The sequence below is a fragment of the Anopheles cruzii genome, chromosome 3 (genome assembly GCF_943734635.1).
Source record: "Anopheles cruzii chromosome 3, idAnoCruzAS_RS32_06, whole genome shotgun sequence".
NCBI classification, from domain to species: domain Eukaryota; kingdom Metazoa; phylum Arthropoda; class Insecta; order Diptera; family Culicidae; genus Anopheles; species Anopheles cruzii.
This window is the reverse complement of record NC_069145.1, coordinates 80,876,036-80,900,191: the sequence shown is the minus strand read 5'-3', so window position 1 is coordinate 80,900,191 and position 24,156 is coordinate 80,876,036. Positions and strand designations below refer to the sequence as shown.

Here is a 24,156-nt window from a genome sequence, read left to right as displayed (position 1 = left end):
TCGTTTCGTTGTAAAAATGGAGACTCATCCAATGGATGATTTTTGCGGCTCGAAATTTTGGGTAAGTAAACGGTTAACGCAGACTTTGTGCTTCGAAAAATGTCTCTTTCGGTTGCTAAACGTTTGGGATTTACCATGAAATCAAAGTGTCGGGTCAAAACGTCCGCTATTGTTCGCAATAGCCCACGTAAAATTGTGCCTTGATCGCGAGCTCTCGGTGCAAAGAAATTACGGTTCATCGGCGGATGCGAGAAGAACAATAAAACTCGCATCCGTAGAAGAAACGCGCGACCGGCGACGAGAGCTCCGAAACCGGTTTGTTTACATCATGGAAGCCATCCCCCTCCCTAAAAGTGTAACTGTGTTTTTGTGGCAATGGTTCGTAATGGTTTTTTTTGCCGGCTTTGCAGGACTTAAACCTTACCTGGTACACGAACGATCCGGATCTGACGCCATGCTTCGAACAAACGGCGCTCGTGTGGGCCCCGTGTGCATTTCTGTGGGTTTTTTCGGCCCTCGAACTATACTATCTGCGCCGGAGCCCCAACAAAGACATCCCCTGGAGCTTCGTGAACCTCTCCAAGCTGGCCGTGACCGGTCTGCTGATCGTGCTCTCGATCATCGATCTCGCAAACGCAATCTCAACCGACGGAGTGTCGGCTCCAGTTTACTACTACACGCCCGCGATAAAAATAGCCACATTCGTAAGTTCTCGGCGGCGGCCGATCGCCGGTGTTGATCGATGCCAAATAACATGCTCATCCCATTCCGGCAGGTTTTTGCAGCGATACTCGTGCTACTCAACAAGCGCTACGGAATGCGCACCTCCGGGCTGCTGTTTATGTTCTGGTTCCTACTGGCCATTTTCAGTATTCCCCGGGTACGCACCGAAATTCGGGCGAACGAGAACCGCATGTTTGAAGACTCGTGGGCCGAGTATCAGCTGATCAGTTTCATGACATTTTTCGCCGCGACCTGTCTGCTGGTGGTGCTGAACTTTTTCGTCGACAAGCCGCCACGCCAGTCGAAGTATGAAATCACCGCCAAAGACTGCCCGGAGCTGGCGGCCAGCTTTCCCTCGCGTATCTTCTTCGCCTGGTTCGATCGGCTTGCCTGGGTCGGGTTCCGGAAGCCGCTCGAGGTCGAAGATCTGTGGCACATGAAGCCGGAAGACTCCTCGAAGGAGGTGGTACCGGGTTTCCTGCAGCATTGGAACAAAACGCTGGCGAAGACGTACCAGACGCGTGAAACTAACAACGAGGCTACGTATAAGAAGATGGGCAACTCCGCGCGGGTCGATTTTCGGACGACGAAAAGCAAGAGCATCGCGTCCATTCTTCCGGCGTTGGTGAAAACTTTCGGCGGCACGTTTGCGTTCGGATCGTTCCTGAAGCTTGGCCAGGATCTGCTGACGTTCGCTTCGCCCCAGATACTGAAGCTGCTGATTAATTTCGTCGGTAGCGACGACCCGATGTGGAAAGGATTGCTGTACGCGATCGCAATGTTCGTCGTGGCCGGCACGCAAACGTTGCTGCTTGGGCAGTACTTTAATCGCATGTTTTTCGTGGGCCTACGCATTCGTACCGCGCTGATCAGTGCGATCTACCGCAAGGCGCTGATCATCTCGAACAGTGCCCGTAAAACGTCCACCGTCGGCGAGATCGTCAACCTGATGGCGGTCGACGCGCAACGCTTCATGGATCTGACCACGTACATCAACATGCTCTGGAGCGCACCGTTGCAGATTGCGTTGGCACTGTTTTTCCTCTGGCAAATCCTTGGGCCCTCGGTGCTGGCCGGTCTCGCGGTGATGATCATTCTCATCCCGGTGAACGGCGTGATCGCCAACATGATCAAAACTCTGCAGATCAAACAGATGAAGAACAAAGACGAACGGGTGAAGCTGATGAACGAAGTGCTCAGTGGAATCAAAGTAAGTATTTGACGGGCTTTGACGGGGACGTCAATCGACGGCACGGTAATCGTTCTCTGGCCGTTACTTTGCAGGTACTTAAACTGTACGCTTGGGAGCCAAGCTTCGAGCAGCAGATACTTAAAATTCGTGACAAAGAAGTGAAAGTACTTAAATCGGCTGCCTACCTAAACGCGGGAACATCGTTCATCTGGTCGTGCGCTCCATTTCTGGTAATGTATCCTAATTCTTTTCTCTTTCGAACCCCTTGGAGACCCCTTTTCTAGCCCCGATTTTAGCGCTCAAATATTGAAGTGCCCATTTTTCCCCATACAAATCAAAACAACCAAATCTACATTCGAAAGGTTTCCATCATCTCTTTTGCCACGTACGTCCTGTCTGACGATTCGCACGTGCTGACACCGGTGAAGGCATTCGTGTGTCTCACGCTCTTCGACATACTGCGAATGCCGCTCGTCATGCTTCCGGTGCTGATCGTTTACGCCATTCAGGTAAACGCCGGAGCAGACGCACGTTGCCATCGGCCACGATCGGTGTAACTCTCTGGTGTAGTTTGCGCTTCCGTAGAAACGTTGCTAATCCTTTTGAGCAAACTTGTTGTCAAAAACAAAACGTGTCCCCAGCCGATGTACGCAGTAATGGTGTCAGCACTCTTCACCTTCCATCTTCTTCCCTTTTCCGCGTTCTTCACTGAACGGTCACTGATGCAAATATGGTCGTTCGTGTTTCGTTCACGAATGAAACTTTTCTTTGCGAAAAGGGCACATCGATGTAGTTAAATCGCGTCAAAATGCAATCATTTTTAATATTAACGTAATTTCCATTCCTTTTTCGTTCTCTTTTCTTTCTCTCTCTCTCTTTTCGTTTCATCTTTTTTGTTTCGTTTCATGCATCATAATCTCAACAACATGTAACACCTAACACACCCTAACATGCGCGTGCGATCCTCACCTGTGTGAAAAATGAACCACCCAAATGATCCCACAAAACCCCCGGAACATCCACGGTCCATCTTCCACGCACAGGTGTCGTTGGTCACCTTTGCCACCTACGTGCTGGTGGACGAGAATAACGTACTGAATGCAAGCACCGCTTTCGTTTCACTGTCGCTTTTCAACATTCTTCGGTTTCCTCTGTCAATGTTGCCCATGCTCATCTCTAATATGGTGCAAGTAAGTGACCGATACCACGTAGTTGTGATAACACGCATCAATGCATTTTCAATTCAACGGCTTGTTCAAAAGTCATCTCAAGCACCGGCTCTGTGGTTGGCACCTTGGTATCTGTTCGTTCAAACTCTGCCGACTTTTGAACAAGCCACAAACATTGGCCATACTGAAAAGAAAACAAATGAAAACACTTTTGTAGTTCGATTGTTGTAAAATGCATGCACGCTAAAATAAGATTTAATTCGGCAACAGTATTGGAAACGCTTGTCAGTGTCTTACCCCGGACAACCAAGATTCAACCATGTTTACTTTCTTCATCCGACGTCCATCCTTACCTTATCCTTGGGCTCCACGCTCCCCTTTAGACCAGTGTTTCTGTGAAACGTATCAACACTTTCCTGAATCAGGAAGAACTCGATCCGGACAATGTGCAGCATGACGAAAAGGAATGTAAGTAACGCGCGCAGGCCTTCGCTGTAGATCGTTAGTGTGATCGTTCCCCCCGATCGTTTGTAGCTTCTCCTCTGCTGATCGAGAACGGTGTGTTCTCGTGGGGCGGCGAGGAGACCACACTGAAGAACATTAACGTACGTGTCGAACGGAACCAAATTGTGGCCGTCGTCGGTACGGTAGGTTCCGGCAAGAGCTCGCTGCTGTCGGCGTTCTTGGGCGAGATGGACAAAATATCGGGCCGTGTGAACACCCTCGGACGGATCGCCTACGTTAGCCAGCAGGCGTGGATTCAGAACGCGACCCTGAAGGACAACATTCTGTTCGGTAAACCGATGGACCAGCGGCGCTACGCGCGCGTCATCGAAGCGTGCGCCCTGAAGCCGGACATTGAGATGCTGCCGGGTGGCGACATGACGGAGATCGGTGAGAAGGGCATCAATCTGTCGGGTGGACAAAAGCAGCGCGTATCGTTGGCCCGAGCCGTCTACAATGATGCGGATGTGTACTTCCTGGATGATCCGCTCAGTGCGGTCGATTCGCACGTCGGAAAGCACATCTTCGAGCAGGTGATCGGATCGGGCGGGTTGCTGGCCAGCAAGACGCGCGTTCTCGTAACGCACGGTATCACCTACCTGCCGCAGACGGATCGAATATATGTGCTGCGCCAGGGTGAGATTTCGGAGAGCGGCACCTACCAAGAGTTGATGGACAAGAAGGGTTCGTTTGCGGAGTTTCTCATACAGCACCTTCAGGAGGTGAACGAGGAGGACGAAGATCTGGAAGAGATCAAGCAGCAGCTCGAGAGCACTGCCGGCGCCGAGGAGATACTGAACCAGCTGAAGCGTACCAACAGCAAACGATCGCGCAGCGAAAGTACCTCCGACACGGGGTAACAAACTTTAGCGCCGTACACGGCGAGCCATTTGTCTTAAATCACGCATTTTTTTTGTGTTTTTTTTCGGTAGTTCGACGAGGGATATGTCGCGTCAAAATTCCACCACCGACAGTAACTCGAGTTTGCGTCGTCGTATTTCCGAAAAGGGAACCGAGGCCCCGAAAACGAAACTGATTGAACAGGAGAAATCGGAAACTGGCAGCGTAAATATCTTGCTGTTCCGGAATCACGAAATCCTGTATTCATTTCACGTCGTCCTGCTGTTTTAGGTCAAATGGGAGGTATACAAACATTACCTCAAAAGCATCGGTTGGACACTGTCTATTGCCACGGTGCTGCTGAACATGGTGTTCCAAGGATTCTCCATCGGTTCGAACCTCTGGCTGTCACGCTGGTCAACGGACGAGGAAGCGGAAAACAACACGAGCGTGCGGGATATGTATCTCGGCGTGTACGGTGCATTCGGAGCCGGTCAAGGTATGAACGCTCAACACTCACACCCTCATGCACACCACATCGATCGATGCGATCGCCGCCTTCCCGGAGCTGTGTTGCGTGCGTGTGTGACGTGAAGAAAGGATCTCGTATGAAATCACACTTTCGCTCACAAAAAAAAGCTCTTTCAAACACACAAACACGCACACGAACTTTGGACACTTCCCTTTGGTCTACCCGAAATGCTACGTTCCGTGAAATGTGATGGCTTTAGTAGTTCTTCAAGAAACACCGAATATTGATGATACACATTAGGCATGACTTCTATCCTAGTAGGCTGTGCCTGTACTATTTGACTTTAGTGGCTTCAATTCTGTTTCTCAGCTGAACTAACCTAACTTTTTAAACTTATCTTTCTTTTCTACTAAAAACCCTCAAACTCTTACTCTAAACTGCAAATACTTTGATTTATTTTTAATGCACCGCTTACATTACTTACATTACTTACACACAACCTTTCGACACACTTCCTGCAACTAATCTTACTAATGATCGTGCACCTGATCCCGAACCTTACCATTCCCTTAGTGCTGGCAAACTTTATCGCTTCCCTAACGTTCGCACTGGGGGCACTGTACGCGGCCAAAGCGATGCACGAAATGTTGCTGCAGTATGTGCTCCGGTGGCCGATGCACGTGTTTGACGTCACCCCACTCGGACGCATGCTGAACCGCTTTTCGAAGGACGTCGACACCGTGGACAACACGTTGCCGCAGCTGATGCGCTCCTTTCTTACCCAGTTCATGGCGGTAAATGATAACCTTAAGAAACCGGTGCGCGGATCTGGTAAAGGGGCTAAGCTTGAGGGCAAAACACATCCGGAGAGCCTCAGAAAGTACAGAACGTCTGCCGCGAAATCTCTGAAGCCTGCGCGAATCCTTTCCCTTCCCAAATGCAAAATGCACATAGCTTCTCGCTCGGAATGCCACTGTCCTTGGTTTCCCCTTTTTTCTTTTCGACCCTTTTCGATACTTGACACACTTCCTGCTAACAACCCCGAAATGGCTTTTCGATAGTTGGCATGCTTCTTGACTTTTTGCACTGCCTATTTCTTCTGCGATCGGTTGTGGAGATTCTATTTTATTCGAATGCCACTCTTCTTACGTATCTTTCAAAACACAAATCGGCGGCCGGGCGGGCAGTGTTGGCCAGTTTTGCCACGTCGCTATCGTTTGCGCTCGGTGCGCTGGCCGCCGCCCGGGAGATGCACGTGCTGCTGCTACAGTACGTTCTGCGCTGGCCGATGGAGCTGTTCGACACGACCCCGCTCGGGCGAGTGTTGAACCGCTTTTCCAAGGACGTCGACGTGCTCGACAACACGCTGCCGCAGGTTCTGCGCTCCTGTCTGATGATGTTGTTTGTGGTAAATTCCTACCTTTTTTTGTTCTGTCATCCTGATCTCCCTTTTCGAGGCCCTATGGCCCTTGTTGAGCAACTAGTGCATGTAGTTTCGTTGAGCTCCTCTATTCGATTCGATTAAGCGGGATTTACCTGCGCCAGGCTGTGAGTTCGTACCGTAGGCTTGTCTGCTTGCGCAAACAATATTCTTTACAAACCAGTAACGTTCGACGGCGGCCAGTTGGAGTTGTTGGAGTGTTGTCGTTCATTGTGTCGTTTGTTGCAGCCTGTGTTTCTCGTATGTGTCTCGCACCGTCTCGCTTCTTTGCATGCCCAAAACCTGTTCACCGTAGTTACTTGTTTCATCCTACTTCTCTCCGTAGTTTTTTTTGCTTCTCTTTATGTGCCGTAGTTGTCTAATTGTGTATCATTTGTGTGCCTGTGTGTGTGTGTGTGGGAAGGAACGCAACAATGTGCAGATATTGTGCCGCGATCATTTCCTCACCATCATCTCACCAGTGTGCTTCTTCCCGCAAGCTATTGTTTGTCATTTTATGCCACGCACTTTCGGTATCAACCGGACATTAATGATCGTTTCTGCTCTTGTTCCGCCGCTGTGATGTTGTGTCGGTGTCCAGTACTGACCACTTTCCTGTCGACACTCTTCCTGTACGTTGGTGCACTGGAAGCGTCCAAAACGCTGCACAAGACGCTTCTGCGCCGGGTGGTCCGGGCTCCGTTGACATCCTTCTTTGACATCACCCCGATCGGGCGCATTCTGAACCGGTTCAGCAAGGACATCGACACCACCGATTCCGATCTGCCGGCGACCCTGCGTGCCTGGAGTGCCTGCTTTTTCGGGGTACTGTTCCGTTCTCGGTGCTCGGTGGCTGCTGGGCCCCGCACCCGTTACTCCTTCCGTTTTGCTATCTCTATTCCGTAATGGTTTGGATTGTTGTTCTTTGCTAGAGCACACTAACGCAAGTTAATCGTAAGAGAAGAGATCCTAACAAGACCGCGTGGGGCGTTTAAGAGCGAGGGGTGCTGCTAAGGCTTGCAATCATTAACACGGCTCATAAACTTACACACATCATCACCTTCCTTCCTGGGTACAATGTCGATCGGATACATCTGCCATGGTTCATGTGGCCACTGCCTGTGTAGCACTAAACTCGGCCGCTCGACCGCGTATCGGGCGAGTAGTAACGATTAGTGGTGTGCGGTTTACGATTAAATAGCTTGGCCGCCAGCCACAACATCTTCAACCGCGCGCGCACGTTCATAGCTCTTCGTTTGTTTGTTCCTTTCTTTCTCACTATCAGTACTCAGCTTGTACCTTAGTGTGCTAACCCTAGTAATGGGCTCGGTAGAGGCCGCACGCATCCTTCACCGGAGCCTGCTCGATGGCATCCTGCATAGTGGTATTTCGTTTTTCGATACCACCCCAAGGGGTCGCATCATCGCGCGCTTCTCCAACGATATCAATACCCTCGACTACAGTCTGCCGATGAACATAAAAAACTTCATCCCAACGGTGCTCAGGGTACGTGTGCTCGGCTTAGTTTGCGTACAGCTTTACCCGATTCTCCTGGTAGTCCTGTTTGCTTACTTATAGTTAGGTCCGATAGCGTCAATATTTAAAACTCGAGTGTGTGGTTTACTAAAACGCGTTTGTTTGTAGTGTTTGTGGAAAGATTCAAACTAATTGGGTGCTGAGAGCAACTTGTGTCATGTAAATAATTTGATTATTTAACATTACTCTTTTACTAGACGCAGTTGTTATATTAATGTGTTTAAGTTAGCTTTAGAATCCTTCTGTTTCTCTAAATTGATCAAGGAGTATCAGCCATTCAGTTTCTGTCGCGAGAAGGTTCTCTAATCCTTGGCAATGTATCGTGTCGTCAATTTGCGGGCAAGGGACTGAGAAAATAGGCACACGAACAATACACTACACTATGTCACCCTAGCATCAAACTATTGCGTGTCCATTGCTCCACACCTTTCGTACCACCATATTCCAGGATTGGCCGGGTTCGGTTTCCAGCTAATGCTTTTTCTCGGCTGCTGGTCGGCCGCCGTGCGTGTCCACAAGCTGCTGCTAACGAACGCGCTGCGCCTACCGATGGAGTTTTTCGATACGACTCCGACCGGGCGCATACTGCAACGTTTTTCCAAAGACGTTGACGTGCTGGACACGACCCTTCCGGAACTGCTGTTAGATTGGATCATTTGTGGCATCGAGGTAAACGATCGTGCGGAGCAATGCGAAGCGCAATGCGAACGAGAGAGAACACGCTTTTTGTACATTGTCCTCGCCGCGCTTGGAACTCATGTTTAGCCGGGGCACGGCTGCAGAGCATGCGTATCATCTGTAGAGTTTGATCGGTGCATGTCACATCAATTGCACGACGATCGCCATCCATTCCGCGATCGATATGATCGAAGGCGCAATTATAGGGCAATTTCTTTGGGAAGGTAAACGATTCACCGGCATCCTCGTTTTCGTTTAAAAATTACTTTGTCTTACGTTATCGATCGGTTGCGGCACAAGCGAGTCACGGGACAGACACTTTCACTACATGTTAGCGTATGTAACTAGAAATTCTACACGACCCCCACTACACGACGACGATATGCTTGACGATGTTCCTGTCCCCATTTCCACCGGTGGCTTACACGTGTGTTTCTTCCTCCGGTCCCTTCTAGCCATCTTGTCTTTCTTTTGCGACTTGTGGCCTCAGCTCGGCACTTGGAAGGCTGCCAAGCAGCTGCATGCGGACCTGTTGCAGGCCGTACTGCGGCTGCCTCTGGCCTTTTTCGACATCACCCCGACCGGGCGCGTGCTAGGGCGCTTCTCCAAGGATGTCGACATTTTGGATAACACGCTCCCGGTCACTGTCAGTGAGCTAAACTATTGCTTCTTCGAGGTAACGTCACTCAAATTGCTCCTGTTTTCGCTCGTCCTCGCACTAATCCTCTCTTCCGGCGCCCTGTTGTACATGCCGCTTCCTGGTTTCTTTCGTTAGTTTTCTACGTTTAGCCTATTCGTGTTCATGTTTTTTTTTTATCGACACTACAGGTGGTAGAGGTTCCGCTTAGGTTGGCTCGATCAGCAGATCGTTGTTAAGTCAGTCGCGAATGTCAATGTGCTCTGCAAAGGAGTGATTTTCGGGCTTGTCTTTCGCACCTCCGTGTTCGTTGTTAAACGCCGTTAAACGACCGGTTGACCAGGCTTTTTGTATTTTGTTAGCCATAAGATTGCGCATGAATGTACGTAGACTGCATGTCCGTAAGGCTGAGTGTTTAACTCCGAACGCCCAGAACGTTAGTATGGTAAAGAATATTTTTGCCTGCCGCGCCACCCGACGGGGTATCTGCCATTCGTTTTCGTTGCTTATTAAAACCCGCGGCTAGTAGATGTTAAGTTTCCTCTGTCTTGTGTAGAGTGCTTGCCTAAGGCGTCGGCAGTAGTTAATTCCTGCCTCGGTAGAAGTAGTTAACAATTTCAACGCCAGCCCGGGCGAGCCACTACTAATATCTGGCTTTCTGATCATTATCAAATCAACGCACAAAAAGGTGGTCGCCACGCTGGTAGTGATCTGCATTTCGACGCCAATCTTTGCCGCGGTCATATTGCCGATCGGTGTTCTGTACTACGCCGTCCAGCGCTTCTACGTGGCCACATCCCGGCAGCTGAAGCGCCTCGAGTCCGTTTCCCGATCGCCCATCTACTCGCACTTTGGTGAAACCATTCAGGGAGTGCAGACGATTCGTGCCTACAACCTGCAGGAGCGGTAAGTGGTCAAACCCTTGTACGTAAAGCACTCAAAATAATTAATCTTGATGCTGTATCGTGATCAGATTTATCGGCGAATCCGACGACCGGGTGGACGCGAACCAACTGTGCTACGTTCCCGGTATCATCGCTAACCGCTGGCTGGCGGTACGGCTCGAGATGGTTGGCAATTTGATCATTCTGTTTGCGGCCCTGTTCGCGGTGCTCGGTCGTGAGTCGATGAACGCCGGCTTGGTCGGTCTGTCCGTTTCGTACGCGCTGCAAATCACGCAAACCCTCAACTGGCTGGTGCGGATGACGTCCGACGTGGAGACGAACATTGTGGCCGTAGAGCGCATCAAGGAGTACGGTGAAACGAAGCAGGAGGCACCCTGGGAGCTACCAAACAGCACGTTGCCTCGCGAGTGGCCCGAACAGGGACAGGTGGAGTTCCGCGACTTTCAGGTGCGCTACCGCGAAGGTCTCGATCTGGTGTTGCGTGGCATTTCGTTCACCGTCCAGGGTGGCGAGAAGGTTGGCATCGTGGGACGCACCGGAGCGGGCAAATCGAGTCTCACGCTGGCCTTGTTCCGCATCATCGAGTCGGCCGGCGGTTCGATCGTGATCGATGGGCAGGACATTGCCAAGCTCGGACTGCACGCGCTCCGTTCGCGCCTCACGATCATCCCACAGGATCCGGTCCTGTTCTCGGGCACGTTGCGCATCAACCTGGATCCGTTCGGTGTGCACTCGGATGAAGACATTTGGAAGGCCCTCGAACACGCCCATCTGAAGGCGTTCGTGAAAGGTAGATCAAGATCGGTCACAACGGTCGCATTTTTGTGTTACACGCTTCACTTTGCCGTCCGCAGGACTGACCGCCGGTATCAGCCACGAGGTGACCGAAGGTGGTGAGAACCTTTCCGTTGGTCAGCGGCAGCTCATCTGTCTCGCCCGTGCCTTGCTTCGCAAAACGAAGGTGCTGATCCTTGACGAAGCTACGGCCGCTGTTGACCTCGAGACGGACGACCTTATTCAGGTAATTTTACTCTGTGGTGAAAGGGAAGCGAAATCAAATAACCCACCACCATCGATCGGTTTTACAGCGTACGATTCGTACGGAATTCAGCGATTGCACGGTGCTGACCATTGCCCATCGGCTTAACACCATCATGGACTCGGATAAGGTGATCGTGCTCGACAAGGGCCAGATCACGGAGTTTGCTGCACCCAGCGAGCTGCTGCAATCGAAAACATCGGCCTTCTACAGCATGGCCAAGGACGCTGGATTGGTGTAATTATTGCTATTTGTCCCTTTCTGTTAGTGCAAATGCGTTTTTCTTGATTGCCTTTGTTCCGTTCGAAACGACACGACGTTATCGATTTCACATTCTGCCATCTACTACCTCTTAGCTTGGGGGTAGAGTTTTAGTTTGTTTTATTTCCTTTCCCTGTTCTTTGGTTTGTTTTTCGCATTCTTTATAGTGTTAGCCGGAATTTGCCCGTTTTTCTTTGTTGGTTTTGTGCCGAACGGCCGATTGTTTTTGTTTAACATTCCTGCTTTGTGGCCGCATTTGGTTTATCTTTCCCGATTTGCAAATCACCACACATTCGATATTATAGGGTTTCCGCGAGGAAACGACCAGAAAGCAGCATTTTCGTATTTGTTGTTTTGTTTATTCGATTAGATTCTATTAGTTGTGTCTACCACTCGCCAATGGTGCGAACGGCATTTACTTAGAAGTACTATTGATCAACACGTTTACTTAACACAACCCTTAGCCGTAAGATTCGATTAAATTCAGGGCGTTACGTACGTTACGTATTTGTGTTACATTTAGTTCCGTTCAAAAAGTAATCCAAACCTCTAAAAATCACCTTGTTTCTGGTCAACAAAAGTTACTGTAAGCAAAGGAAGGGCAGGATCATTTACGAGTACTTACTACTACCAGCACCACGGGTTACTTACGCAGTATTTGCAAATTTACTTTACTAACTTGGCAAACACATCACACTCACATTTGTAGCCAGTAAGGGCCGGCAGATTGGATAAGAATGGCCATGTTGCATGACGATCGAACAGCGAACTCTTCGTTTAATTGAAACGTGCTTAAGGAAGCATTGCGTAAAACTGTGAAAGATGAACAATATATTCAAAAGTTCGATACTTACGTTTCTTAAGTTTAGAAGGATAATATTAACACACGAAATACGATGGACTGGACACAGCGATCACTTAACATTGTTCAATCGATGGTGTTCATGTACACAAGTAAGACCCCGTTTACGTGAATGAAGCAGCAAACTAACAGACAAACAAGCAAAAACAGTACAAACAGTCGCCAATCACCGCCAGAAAAGGAGATTTTATTACAAACACAACCGAACCGTTTAGGACTTATAAGATATCACTTAATAGTTGGCAACATTGGTTTCCATCGTGCATTTGAGTGTATGTGTTACAAATAATCCTTACCGGAACATGGGGCATGATTTTGTCCGCTTGTGTTGTCCTTCATTAACCAACCCTTCAGAGCAGTATTCTTTACCTTTCTTGCGATCGCAACTCATTGCCCACTAACCCTCATGGTCAGAAAACGGACAAAAGCTCATTCAAAAGTGCCTTCTGAGTGCGGTCATACCTAGGGCTTTGTTGTTCGCTGCTGTGAAAAGGCTACAAAACTCCCTGCACCGATGCAGATGTAACCGTATATGATACGAAACCATTTCCGTTTCTCTGGCCCCGATCGTACTTGATGGATAACAAAATCTCCACTTAACTCCTCCGATCGTTGCCGGAAATGGCTAAGGCCCGCGCGGGCAAGTGTTGCGATACTTGTGAGAAACGGAGGTGAATAAAGAATCTTGCATTGTTAACATATTGTGAACCAAATTTGGGGTAATCCGTTCGCCTCCATCTGTGTGTGACCCATCCGTTTGTTTTCCTCGATCCGCATGAAACGACAGGAAAGGAGTTTGCGTTCGCAACGCAAGGGTAAGCGTTTGGTTTTCTGTGTTTTAATTTTCTCACGGCTTGATGAACAGAGCAGAGTGAGGTTTGCAGTTGGAACTGATCATTATTGTTTTCACATTTTAATGGGATCTACCCTTTTTTTATTCTTTCAGGAGATGGCATTAAACGCTATCAAAACTCTCCTATCTGGGTACTGCAAGACTGCTCCGAAACTCCCTATTTTTGCTTGAATATGTCGTAGGTTTTATAAGGTTTATCTGTTGGAGATTACTATACGTAACGAAACTCTGTCTTTCGCAATTTTTACCGTAAGTAGTACTTTATTGAATAAAAAGGAAAACTCGTTACTTCACATGCTCATATCAACATTAAATTTCGGCGCAGAGGTCAAACTTCGCGCGATTCAGTTCAACTCGTGGGCAATAACGCTTCTGGGGCCAATTCGTATTCGGGTGTAGCTCGGGCGACGGCTCTCAAGGGCACATGTCTTCCTCCATCGTTTTGCTCAGCCATTCCGCTTCGGCTGCGCCAATCTTTTCAATCAGTCCATTCACCTGGTAGCAGATGCTTTGAATTTGTCTGTCCCACTGTGGCAACACTTCGCGGGCTGCGAAGAAATCGAAAGAATATAATAAAGCTATCGTCTTCAATGCGACTTGGAATGACTTACTCTCAAAGTGTACCACGCCGTCGATCTGATCGATGTATCCATTCATGCGGCCCTCGGTAATCATCTGGCTAGCGATGCGTTCCGCCTTGGGCGGAGGAATCTCCAGCAGTGCACCGAGCTCCTCGAACGTGATGTTGTTGTACAGCTTGCTGGCCGACAGTAGGTTGTGCTCGAACACCGCCCGGTCAAGGATGGACGAACCGTCGAGTGTGCTCGCTTTCTGGTGCAGTTGCAACAGCGCTTCGAACTCTTGCAACTCCGACCGTCGGATGATCCGATCAAGGTACATCTTCTCGAGGATCGCGTACGCCGGTAGATGCTGGCAGCGTTCGTCTTTGAACAGTGTGGCCAACATGCGCGATCGCTGCTGGCCTGCCGATGCCAACACGGTACAGATAAGGGCCTTCTTCAGTGCCGTCATACGTTCGCTCTCGTCGACGATCGTCCGGTACGAGAGCTCGTTATAGCGCTGGGCGGCCTCGATAAACTTGCGCCGATAGTCCAGGACGCGGGCGTAGCACACCTTGTAGAGGATCTGCAGCTTCTCGTCTTTGGTGTCGGCCTGCAGGATCGACGCCCGGTTGATAAACGATTCCGCCTGAACCGGATCTTCGTCCTCCAGGAACAGCCGGGCGATCTTCAAGTACGTTTCAAGCTTGTAGTCCAACGAGTACGGTCTTTCGCGAAACCGTGGAAGAGCCATCGAATTATTAGTCAAATAAAAGAACCTGTCGAAATATTGGTGTCCCGGAAGGTTTGGTCACTCACTTTTGTCCCGTCTCCAGGGGGATTCCACCGAGTACGTTGGCAGCTTCCTTCCAGTTTTGATTGCGCTCGTAGATCTGTGCCAAGTGTTGCCGGATACTGGCAACCTGCTCCTCGAACGAAATGACCCGCGGTTGTACCTTGTCCAGCGTAAAGTGCGACACCGACTTGGAGATCTCGTCCGGTAGCTTCGTCAGCTGGACGCTTACGTCCGACAGTATCTGGCGCGAGATGACCAGACTTACGTGCTCATTCAGGACTGGGGCGAGGGTAAGAGAAAAGATTAGTAGAATGCTTCGATTTTACCGTCCACCGATGGTCGGAAGTGTTCCACTTACTGGCTTCGATGAACAGCTTCAGTGTGTCCACTAGTTCCTCGCCGGTGTTCAGCAGTATCTGGTCGAGCAACTGACGATACTTATCGGCTTGCTCTTTGTGAATACCGGACGAGGTGGCCAGCACCACCAATCGATTGCGAAGGGCGCTAAGCGATACGGCCATGGTTTACGCTCCGTTTTTGCCGTGCGGTGTCTTGGAGATGCGTTCGCGAAATTCTGCGATCAAAACACTCTTTGTTTGAAACATGTCAAAGCTGTCAATCTGCGAACCCCTTTGGGAATGATGAAATAATTTAGCCGGCAATTGCCTTTCGGTGAGTGCCTTCCGGGTGCGATGAGTGACCGTGGTGAGTTTCTGGCCCGTCACCGTTCATTTTGTCAAATTCGTGAACCCATCATCCTTTCAATTTTGATTGCATTAACATTTGAAACGGTAGTTAATCGTGAAAGAGTCTTGCGAAAGTGGATTAAGTCGCTGTAGTTTAAAGTCGTAGTCGCGCAGTTTAAACATTTAGTAACAGAAACAGATCATTTGCCAGATTCAAGAGATAGTTTATTCAATCAATATATCCCACCAAAGCGTAAGTGATCGGAACGATTTCAATCTTTGCGAAATCCGCTTTCCGCGTGTCGCACTAAGACGACAGAAAGCAGCACCTATTTTGGGAGAGTGCTTTGAAAACAACTCGCTTTCGCTGTCGACAATCTTTCTAGAGACTAACAAATAACCATTTCGCTTTATTCTACCTGGCCTTTGTGCCGTCTTTTGTTGCAATGTCTTATTTGCCCCCTCCGGCAGTACACGCGAGCACGTGTGTGTGGCGATTTTCGTCATTTTTTGTCTTGCCCGTGCCGTTCGATTGTTCTTTCGTTGGCGATTGTACCCAATTTTGGAGCATGGCAGGAGAGCAGCCATTATTTGTTATGTTTGGTCGCTTTCGAAAAGCGTGTTGATGTAGCATTTTGGTGTGTTTGAGCTAACGCAAGCAAACGCGTGTTTTGACATAAAGACGCAGACGCAAGCATTCAAACGATAAAACTGGCTTGGCTTCTCAGTGCGCCTTTGGGCGGCTTGTTATTGGATGCGTGTTTTTATGATGCTCTCTGCTCCATCTGCGGTGTTTTCCCGAGGCTCGCTTTGCAGTTTTTATATGGTTCTCTCTTCATGTGATTCTCGATTTATTCAATATTGTAGCATATTAGTAGGTAGTAGGAAAGGCTAGGAGAGAGCTCCTTGCCCCGATGGTTTAATATTTCTTAAAACGCTTCAACTACACCACCACTACCCACCACACTCACACACACGACGCACACAGACGGTCTTCTGGCGCAGGCTCTGGTCGCAGGAACGATCCCGACAACGGGTGGGCGGGACTAACGGGCGCAAGAACACAAAATACGACGCTCGCTCGTACGGATGGCGTGGGCACGGCCAACACACACCGTCCTCCTTTACTTCCTTCGCCTGATTCCCCCTTAAGCCTCCAGCTCCAGAGCGATACCGAGCTTGTGGCCACCAGCGTTGAAGTTCTTGCCATCGACCAGCGTAGACAAAGTCAATGTGACTCCTTTAAGAAAAGGTACAACAAGGCATTAGTTGAAGGTATTTTTGGGAATAGCAAAAACTGTCCGAAAACAAGCCGCATACCATCACGCAGCTTCTGCTGATAGCCGAGACCAATCTGGCTCTGGTTGTTGACCTTGGCGCGCACGCAAGCATCCTTGTCCAGATCGTACTTGGCACCCAGACCGAACTTGGTCGCGTTCGAGCCACTAGCCCACGATAGCTGAACGGCGGTCTCCAGACGATCGTTGCACCGCTGATAGATCAGACCACCGAACTCGCGCCCGTCGTTGCTGCGCAAAGAGAAATGGGATTTTAGAGGGACATTCTCACCAACACGGTTGCATTCACACTTACACATTGGTGTGCAGCACAAAGTCGCCGGCCGAGTAGCCGACAGCGAAATTGTTGGCGGTAATTTTCGACTTCTGCGAGTCAAATGCAACCTGGTAACCGGCCAACCAGCCCTGGTAGCTGGCGACGCCGGACGCATTGACGAGCGGACCGCTCAGGTCGACGTTAAAGTCAGCGTCAACGCGGACACGATCGTGCGTGTAGGCAGTCTTGAAGCGTCCCGTTTTGCTTCTGTAAGACAGAGTGATAACGGGTTCGTTATTACCGGACGTGGCCAGTTTGTGGCGATACTTGAAGGAAAAGCCGCAGCTCAGCCGGCGACCACCGCGTTCCCTTCGCACGTACCCGGTGTGTGGCACGAACATGCCATCGAAGGACACCTTCAGGCCCTTCACCAGCTGATTCTCTACCGATACCTCCGAAGTGAGCGTGTTGTCTGTGTTCCACTTCTCCGAGAAGTTCAGCCCGTACTCCTTCACCTTGTACTTGGTCTCGAGCGAGCCGAACACCTTGCCGGTGTCTTGGTTCGAGTGGCCGCTCGTGCTGAACTCCACGCCCGAGTTGGTCTTCGTCTTGACGTCCAGCTTCCACAGACCGAAGTGGTAGCCTTTGCTGAAGACATCGCGCGCCTGCTTGCCAAGATCGGAGTACGATGGTGGTGCCATCTGCAAAGAAGTTGAAAGTTAAATTGCATCACAGCAAACATTGAGCTGTCAGAAAGGACTGCCGAAAGCTGGAAGTAGATTTGCTAGACAAGGCCGCACTAGACCAAGGCTCCTCGCGAGCCGTACCAGCGTGCCGTAAACATCGAACGCTTGCCCCTGTGAGGCCAGAACGCGGCGCGAGGTTCATCATACAATCCGACGGTAGAACCCTAAGCAAGAGCTAAATTTAGAAACCCTTCAGCCATCCCTAACTAACGAGGAGCTGCCAAGAAAAAGGCGTGTTCGATCGCTTGAGTGCTGATTGTCCGTCGGTGGGGGCAAGCGATTACCCATTCTCGTGTACCCGTCGTCTTCATCTCAGTTGTTATTTACATTCAACCTCGTGCTATCAACAACAAAACCGATCATGTTACCGGGGAATAGAAAAGGCTGCGGAGTGATAGAGACAGACGCCACGCTAGAGAAAGTTAAATGAACCCTGTTGATAGGTGGTGCAACAGCAGCAAGAGGATATTTGATCCTGGCCACTCTGAACTACGAAATATCACACCATCTTCAAAATTATATCACATCAGAGACATCATCTGATCCTTCCTCTTAAATTGGCGACCGTGGGGCGCGCGCACTGTGACGACTTTGGTTGTTTACCGACCCTGCTCTAAATGAACGTACAATATTTGCATTCCAGCGCAATCTTACAGCTCCGTCACCCGGGCCACTGTGATCGTCAACACCGAATCGGATTGCTCTGAGTGATATCTCCTGCTGCGAGACATTTGATGACGTAACCAACGCGCAAGACACTAGTGGTGAAGCGCGTGGTCCGATGAAGCTATCACTAAGCGCAGCCGGTTTACGCTTCTCCCGAGACACACTGTGGCCGGTGTACAAATGCGCCGGTGAATTTCATCAGCAAACTATCTCATGAAAAGGCGAACCGGAGAAGGGGCGAAGAAACTACAATTAAATAAGCTGATCCGCTATTGTAAGAATGGGCTTGTCCGCATTAGGGAGGGTCTTTTTTTCCTTCGGGGAAACTAAATTAGGGATCGCGTTATATAATTCCAATTTCGCTACCCCCTCGTACAACTCATACAAAACACATGACGGTGCTGGATTGCGGAGGCACGGGGGCCGGGCCATGCAGCAATTGAACAATTTCAATCCGAGCAATGCTTTTGGACAATTCAATCGTTGAGAAGAGGGTGCAGCCTATCTGGGGCCCAAGATATGTGCCATAACCGTAGCAATTATTGATAGGTTGGAGTTCTTTCTCAAGTACCGAGAGGCATCACCCAGTCTTTGGCGTGACGACACAGTGGGGCCAACACCGAAATCAGCCATGTTGAAATTTGATGGCGTTCTCTCTCGCTCTCTCACTGCGAACCGTGTGCACCGCGTGGAGTTCTTCAAAGAAAATTCTAAAGTGGCCCCTTGTATCCACCAAACTCTTCCTTTTTCCGTTCCATGGCCAGATCGGGGCCCGACTGGAGAAAGCCTTTCTACGATACACGCCAAGGTTGGTAAGCGGTTTTCTCTTACGAAATTTATCGATTGATTATGTAATATCGCGAATCGCACTAAATGCCGGCGTCGGCCGCAGCTTTCACACTTTGCGTTGCAGTTCTCTTCGTTTTAATCGACAGGAATTGGGTGCAAAATTAGAACGCAGTAGACCAAGCTTGTGGAAACGGAGGGGCGGCACTGGGCGGGGACGAATTTCCTCCTTGTACAGGAGTTCTTTTTAAGGACCGAGCGGACCGACGATTCGAGTCCCGTTGCGCTGTGTGTGGTCCTTTCTTGCGAAGATCAGCCACCAGAAAGGCGAATTATCGACGGTCCCCGATCAGCGCCTACTTACTATTTCAAAGTGCGAGTGATTTCAGTTGCAACAACGAGAGGAACACCGAGAAAAATCTCTTTTACTTTCACTGGTGTTAGCAAAAATGCCACGAAGAGCAAAGATACGCACACACGACTTCTCGGCGACGGAACGTTCAAAACTGACCCAAGCTTGGTGTGAAAATTTTCGCGTGGTGACTTTGGCTGGCCGTGGGGAGTTTATTGTTTGCCTGCGCAGAGTTCACTCACGTGGCGTGAGTGGCGTCAGAACGTTCCTTGAGGGTGCTCGAGGTGAAAATGAAGCTTCTGTAGATTTTAAAGACAAGCTCAAAAGCGTTTACATATTAATGGCACGATGTCGCTTCGGTTTCCCATGATAAATGAGGTCTCATCTATTTTCTTCTCCATAAATATTTGAAATGGCACCAGCTTATTTCATATAAGGCAGTGCTTCCGCATAAAGTAAAAGTCCCGTAGCGACGATGGAAGCCGTTCGGTATTTTCGACCGTTTTTCGACCTCTTCTATCACTACCGGATTGAAGGACGACATTTCAAAATCAACGCACCGCAACATAAATTGTTTATCGTGAAATCGGTGGTGATACTAGCGCTGTGCGTGTTGGCAGCATTTTGGGCTCCATCGTTTTCCGATCAAATTATTCCCAACCGAAGCTGCATCAATCGAATAATCAATTGGCTTTGCCTGGGTTCGGCGCTTGCCACCAGCTTCATGGTAACGTGGGAAAGTTTGGTCTCTAGCAAGGAGGAAGCCCGCATATGGGACACCTTTAACGGAATCGAAAATATGCTGCTTGTGGGTGACGATTTTGCGGAGGAAGCTATTTTTCGTCGTTTCAGCCGCATGTACAGTGTAATGTTTTATGCGTGGTTGGTACAGATCGTGCTCGTCGTGTGGTTGATGCTAATGGATAGTGGAATGGAGATTGAAAACCTGCGCTACTTTATACTCATTTTCGAAATCCTGAGCACAGTCGATAGTGTGAAAATGCTGCAGATTGTACTGTACGTGCGCATTTTGACCGCGTATGTGCAGTTACTGGCCAACAAAATTAAACACGTGACAGCATGCGTAAATCAGGAAGTCGGTGAAAGTACAGAATACATTCACGAGCAGTTGCGCCTGGTGAGCAAGTGCTATTTTGCGTGCATGAAGGTGTTCGGCATGATGCAGGATCAATTCGGTTGGAGTCTTTCCTTTATGTGTTTCAAGTACAGCGTAGCCTTGTGGAACGAAATCTATTGGACCGTTTATCGTTCCGTCCTGGACCGCTCGTTCCGATGTAAGTGAAACGCTGCTCATCGCCATTTGAAAGCGCATCTAAAGAACTTGGTACTTGTTCATTTCAGGGTACTGTCTCAATATTGTTCCTTACCATTTCGCATTCATATACTTTACCTGGGCTTGTGAGCAGTTCTATGCCGAGATCCACAGTTTATCGCGCCTGATTTACACGATAGACGTGGGCAAAGTAGAAACGTCCGTCCGTGTGAGGATTCAACAGCTACAACTACTGCTAGACTACAAGATTCTTTTCTTTCACACATTTGGCATATGTCTCGTGTCGTACAAACTAATCGTTCAGGTAAACACGTGCTCAAGCCAGCCAGATTTAGAGCAATTGCCTAAATGTTTACTTTTATTTTCAGTACTTTATTTCCGGAATAACGAAGGTTTCTTTTATTGCACAAATTCTAATCGATTTCACCTACGACTGAACATCAGGGTGTGCCTTCATCGATTGGCCGTATGAGTGTTATCCAGTATATTTAAATGCTTCAAAATAAATAAATTAAATGTATGCGAAAAAGTACATGATTTATCGTTCAACTGCTGGAGGATTTGAGTTCTCGAGCTATCTCGAGGTCGAGCAGCTGAGAAATCTCGAGCTGTCACGTGTATGGTGTATTGGTTGAAATGTCAGTGGTGAAACACGTTTTCACCACCGGTCGAGCGTGACTTCAAAATGAGATCAGATTTGCATCAAACGCAAGTGGTTCTGTTTGTCTCTTGAAGTCGAAGACATTCTGGATGGATGATTAATAATTCTCCATCTTTCGCTGTTTATTAGTTTTGTTTTTCGTTGGCTTACTCTCGCGCTGTTATCGTGCTATTTATATTTTCGGGATATTCCTTCGCAACCGACCTTGCAGCTACGTCGCTTTGCGTATTCAGGCCAAACAAGTAAGTACATGTTGAAATCAAACATTCGAAGACGTATTTTTTCCTATAATATTTTCTGCACCTTTCACAAAGTGCTGGTTGGCAAGAACGAAAACATACGCTCCTAAGCATACCACACGCCCCTCAACATCCCGTTTGCGCAATCGAAGGGTATGAGATGTTTTGCGTTGTGCGTGCTTGCGACATCCGTGTCAGATTTTCTTTGTTCCTTGGGCGGATTTCAGTATGTACGCAATGTTCGGTCTTTTAGCGTGTTGTTTTTTTCTGTTTGTCTTCCATCCGCTGCCGGCTTAATAATAATCTTAGTTCAAATCATTTTACCACACTACCATCAACGATGACCACTGAATGCAAATAATGTGACATTTGTGCTTCATTTCACAACCTACGCAACGTAGCCATGTTCGGGAAGAGGAAAGACAGCAACGATGGAAAGCGGATGCCATCGGCGACGGGCCATGTTCCGTCCGTTGAGAATGGACCAAGCCGGCCAGCTTACGTCATCGAGCGATATGCCGCGTATTACCCCATGAATAACCGGCGCCGTGGAATGGCCCTCATCTTTTCGCACTACAAGTTCGCCGTCCAGCACCAAAATCTCCCTGCTCGCGAAGGCAATGAGGTGGACTGTAAGCGGCTGACCGAGACACTGCAGATGTTCGGCTTCGACGTGCACATCTACCGGGACCACAAGCTGGAGGAAATCAAAGCCGTAACGAGAAAGGGTAAACGATTGCTGCGAAGTATTTAGATTGTGTCAATTTTGCTAATTGTTGTCGTATAATCTCCGCAGTGTCGCAGATGGATCACAAGGATAACGATTGCTTGCTGGTGGCCGTTCTGACACACGGCGAAGACGGGGACATCGTTTTCGCACACGACTGTGCGTACCAGTTTCCCGTCATCTGGAGCCAGTTCACGGCAGACAGCTGTCCTTCGCTGGCCGGGAGGCCGAAAATTTTCCTCATTCAAGCGTGTCGCGGAACGCATCTGGAAACTGGCGTGAAGGTGCAACGCGATGGCATCGCCCGGTACAGCATCCCGACGCACGCTGATTTTCTGTTTGCGTACGCCACCATCCCGGGTTTTATGGCGTTCCGCAACACGAGCGACGGCTCGTGGTTCATCAGCGAACTGTGCAATGAGATGCGCGACAATGGCCACAAGTACGACTTCCTTACGCTGCTCACATTTGTCGCCCAGAAGGTTGCCTTCGAGCACGAATCGGTCTCCAATCACCAGGAGTTCAATATGCGTAAACAGATGCCGTGCATAGTGTCGATGCTGACGCGAGTGCTCCTGTTTAACTCGGTTTAGTTTGGGCGCACCAAGCACCATCACCAATTGCATTAGTCAACCATATACCATTTTACCATTAGCAGTCGAAAGAGATTTAGTCATAAGGCCTCAGGTCTCTTGTTTCCTACTTATAACGCGCTACCTCATCGTATGCGCTTTGCGTTGGTATTGCGCTGCAAAAATTAGTTATCGTCGTAAGGGTTTATTTAATTTATTTCCCTCAATTAACCAAAACCTTGCGTTAATGATTATTTATACACATAATTTTGAGATGAACCTAAATTATTCCATTTTAGCCAGAATGCATTATGAGAAGCTTTATAAACGTTTCCAGACTCACATTTTTGATATCGACAAAAAAGGTCCATCATATCTAATCATTGGAACTATGCATTTAGTTTAAGCTCAAGAAATCAGAAAAATCATAGTTTAACCCTAGTTTACCCCTAAATATTAATTAAGATGTACTACCAAAAACCAGTTCATTATTTTCCCGCAAAATATTTCTTATGTGTACGGCACATTCAATCCGATCTAGGCTCAAATTGTACGCTTTCGGTGTAACTTGAAACTTATGTTTTACCTTCATAATCATGCTAACTTTTAACTAGCAAAAGCTTAGAGTTAAGGAAGCGAGTGTTGAGATTGTCTTCGAAAAGAACGTGTGTTCTTAGCTATCGGAAGCTGCCGGTTAGGAAAGTGATAACGGGATTCGCGAGTCCCAAAAACGTGCATGTGTTCGTGCATTTTTAATCCAGCCATTCGTCGTTTGTAGGGCTGTTCACTTTACGACTGAAATAAACGCAACAAAAGAAAGCAATCTTAGGAGAATTGCTCTGTTTCGAAGTTTTTGTTAAAGGTATGTTCTGTTGTGCAGTCAACGCAGTAGGCTACCATATTTGTAGCCCATCTTGATGTTAGGTATTTGTTTTCCCTGTTAGGTAACATTATGACCTCTTTCACATACATGAGCTTCACAGAAGAGGTCAGATTTTAAGCACCCGAATCCCAAATCCACACCCACCCACCTGTAGAACTCCGTGTGTCTCGAGGTGAGTATCTTGCTGTCGGAATGTTTTGATGGGCCGAACTCGTTCTGTCTCGCTCCCGTAAAGCCCGGTCCACACGCTACGATGCATCGTTACGATGCACACCACCATCAGCACACACACACATGTATGGAAATGCGTCGTTTCAGATCAAAAAATCTGAAGCATCGAGCATTAATTCTTCCCAATTTCCATACATGTGTGCGTGTGCTGATGGTGGTGTGCGACGCATCGTAACGATGCACCGTAGCGTGTGAACCGGGCTTTAACGGCGACTGCATGCTCTGTCTCGGTTTCGCTTGGGCGAATGTCCGGTGCGTTTGTGCGGCACCAAAAGGGGGTAAACGTGGTTCATCGCGAGTTTCATTCCGTTT

General features: G+C 48.8%; 5 protein-coding genes across 7 annotated transcripts; 3 read left to right on the top strand and 2 right to left on the bottom strand.

Annotated features, from left to right (window-relative positions):
- Positions 1–16: 16 nt before the first annotated feature.
- Positions 17–13,333, top strand: LOC128272764 (multidrug resistance-associated protein 1). Of its 2 annotated transcripts, XM_053010634.1 has the most exons (15): positions 32–61; positions 411–704; positions 776–1,933; positions 2,008–2,145; positions 2,959–3,105; positions 3,468–3,552; positions 3,619–4,444; positions 4,521–4,653; positions 4,720–4,927; positions 5,474–5,694; positions 9,860–10,077; positions 10,145–10,866; positions 10,931–11,097; positions 11,165–11,352; positions 13,185–13,333. In XM_053010634.1, the coding sequence occupies exons 1-15, from the start codon at positions 32–34 to the stop codon at positions 13,195–13,197; spliced, it is 4,548 nt and encodes a 1,515-aa protein (XP_052866594.1). In that variant the 3' UTR covers positions 13,198–13,333. The 2 variants fall into 2 exon arrangements, with proteins under 2 accessions (XP_052866595.1, XP_052866594.1); XM_053010635.1 differs by lacking the exons at positions 5,474–5,694; positions 13,185–13,333 and adding an exon at positions 6,922–7,145 and having other exon boundaries at positions 17–61; positions 4,530–4,653; positions 11,165–12,990.
- A 10-nt stretch (positions 13,334–13,343) lies between these two features.
- LOC128272765 (COP9 signalosome complex subunit 4) lies at positions 13,344–15,015 on the bottom strand. Its single transcript, XM_053010636.1, has 4 exons — positions 14,806–15,015; positions 14,471–14,726; positions 13,703–14,379; positions 13,344–13,639 (listed from the first exon to the last, which is right to left on the bottom strand). The coding sequence occupies exons 1-4, from the start codon at positions 14,966–14,968 to the stop codon at positions 13,506–13,508; spliced, it is 1,230 nt and encodes a 409-aa protein (XP_052866596.1). The 5' UTR covers positions 14,969–15,015; the 3' UTR covers positions 13,344–13,505.
- A 497-nt stretch (positions 15,016–15,512) lies between these two features.
- LOC128273900 (voltage-dependent anion-selective channel-like) lies at positions 15,513–19,390 on the bottom strand. 2 transcript variants are annotated; one of them, XM_053011972.1, is made up of 5 exons: positions 19,250–19,390; positions 17,069–17,388; positions 16,727–16,954; positions 16,454–16,662; positions 15,513–16,373 (listed from the first exon to the last, which is right to left on the bottom strand). In XM_053011972.1, the coding sequence occupies exons 2-5, from the start codon at positions 17,386–17,388 to the stop codon at positions 16,282–16,284; spliced, it is 849 nt and encodes a 282-aa protein (XP_052867932.1). In that variant the 5' UTR covers positions 19,250–19,390; the 3' UTR covers positions 15,513–16,281. The 2 variants fall into 2 exon arrangements, with proteins under 2 accessions (XP_052867932.1, XP_052867931.1); XM_053011971.1 differs by having other exon boundaries at positions 16,727–17,388.
- A 322-nt stretch (positions 19,391–19,712) lies between these two features.
- On the top strand, positions 19,713–20,968 carry LOC128271112 (uncharacterized). The gene is made up of 3 exons (XM_053008549.1): positions 19,713–20,532; positions 20,600–20,835; positions 20,900–20,968. The coding sequence occupies exons 1-3, from the start codon at positions 19,713–19,715 to the stop codon at positions 20,966–20,968; spliced, it is 1,125 nt and encodes a 374-aa protein (XP_052864509.1).
- An 857-nt stretch (positions 20,969–21,825) lies between these two features.
- Positions 21,826–23,558, top strand: LOC128272540 (caspase-like). Its single transcript, XM_053010365.1, has 2 exons — positions 21,826–22,159; positions 22,228–23,558. Exons 1-2 carry the CDS (start codon positions 21,835–21,837, stop codon positions 22,749–22,751), a joined length of 849 nt encoding a protein of 282 aa, XP_052866325.1. The 5' UTR covers positions 21,826–21,834; the 3' UTR covers positions 22,752–23,558.
- The last annotated feature ends 598 nt before the right edge of the window (positions 23,559–24,156 follow it).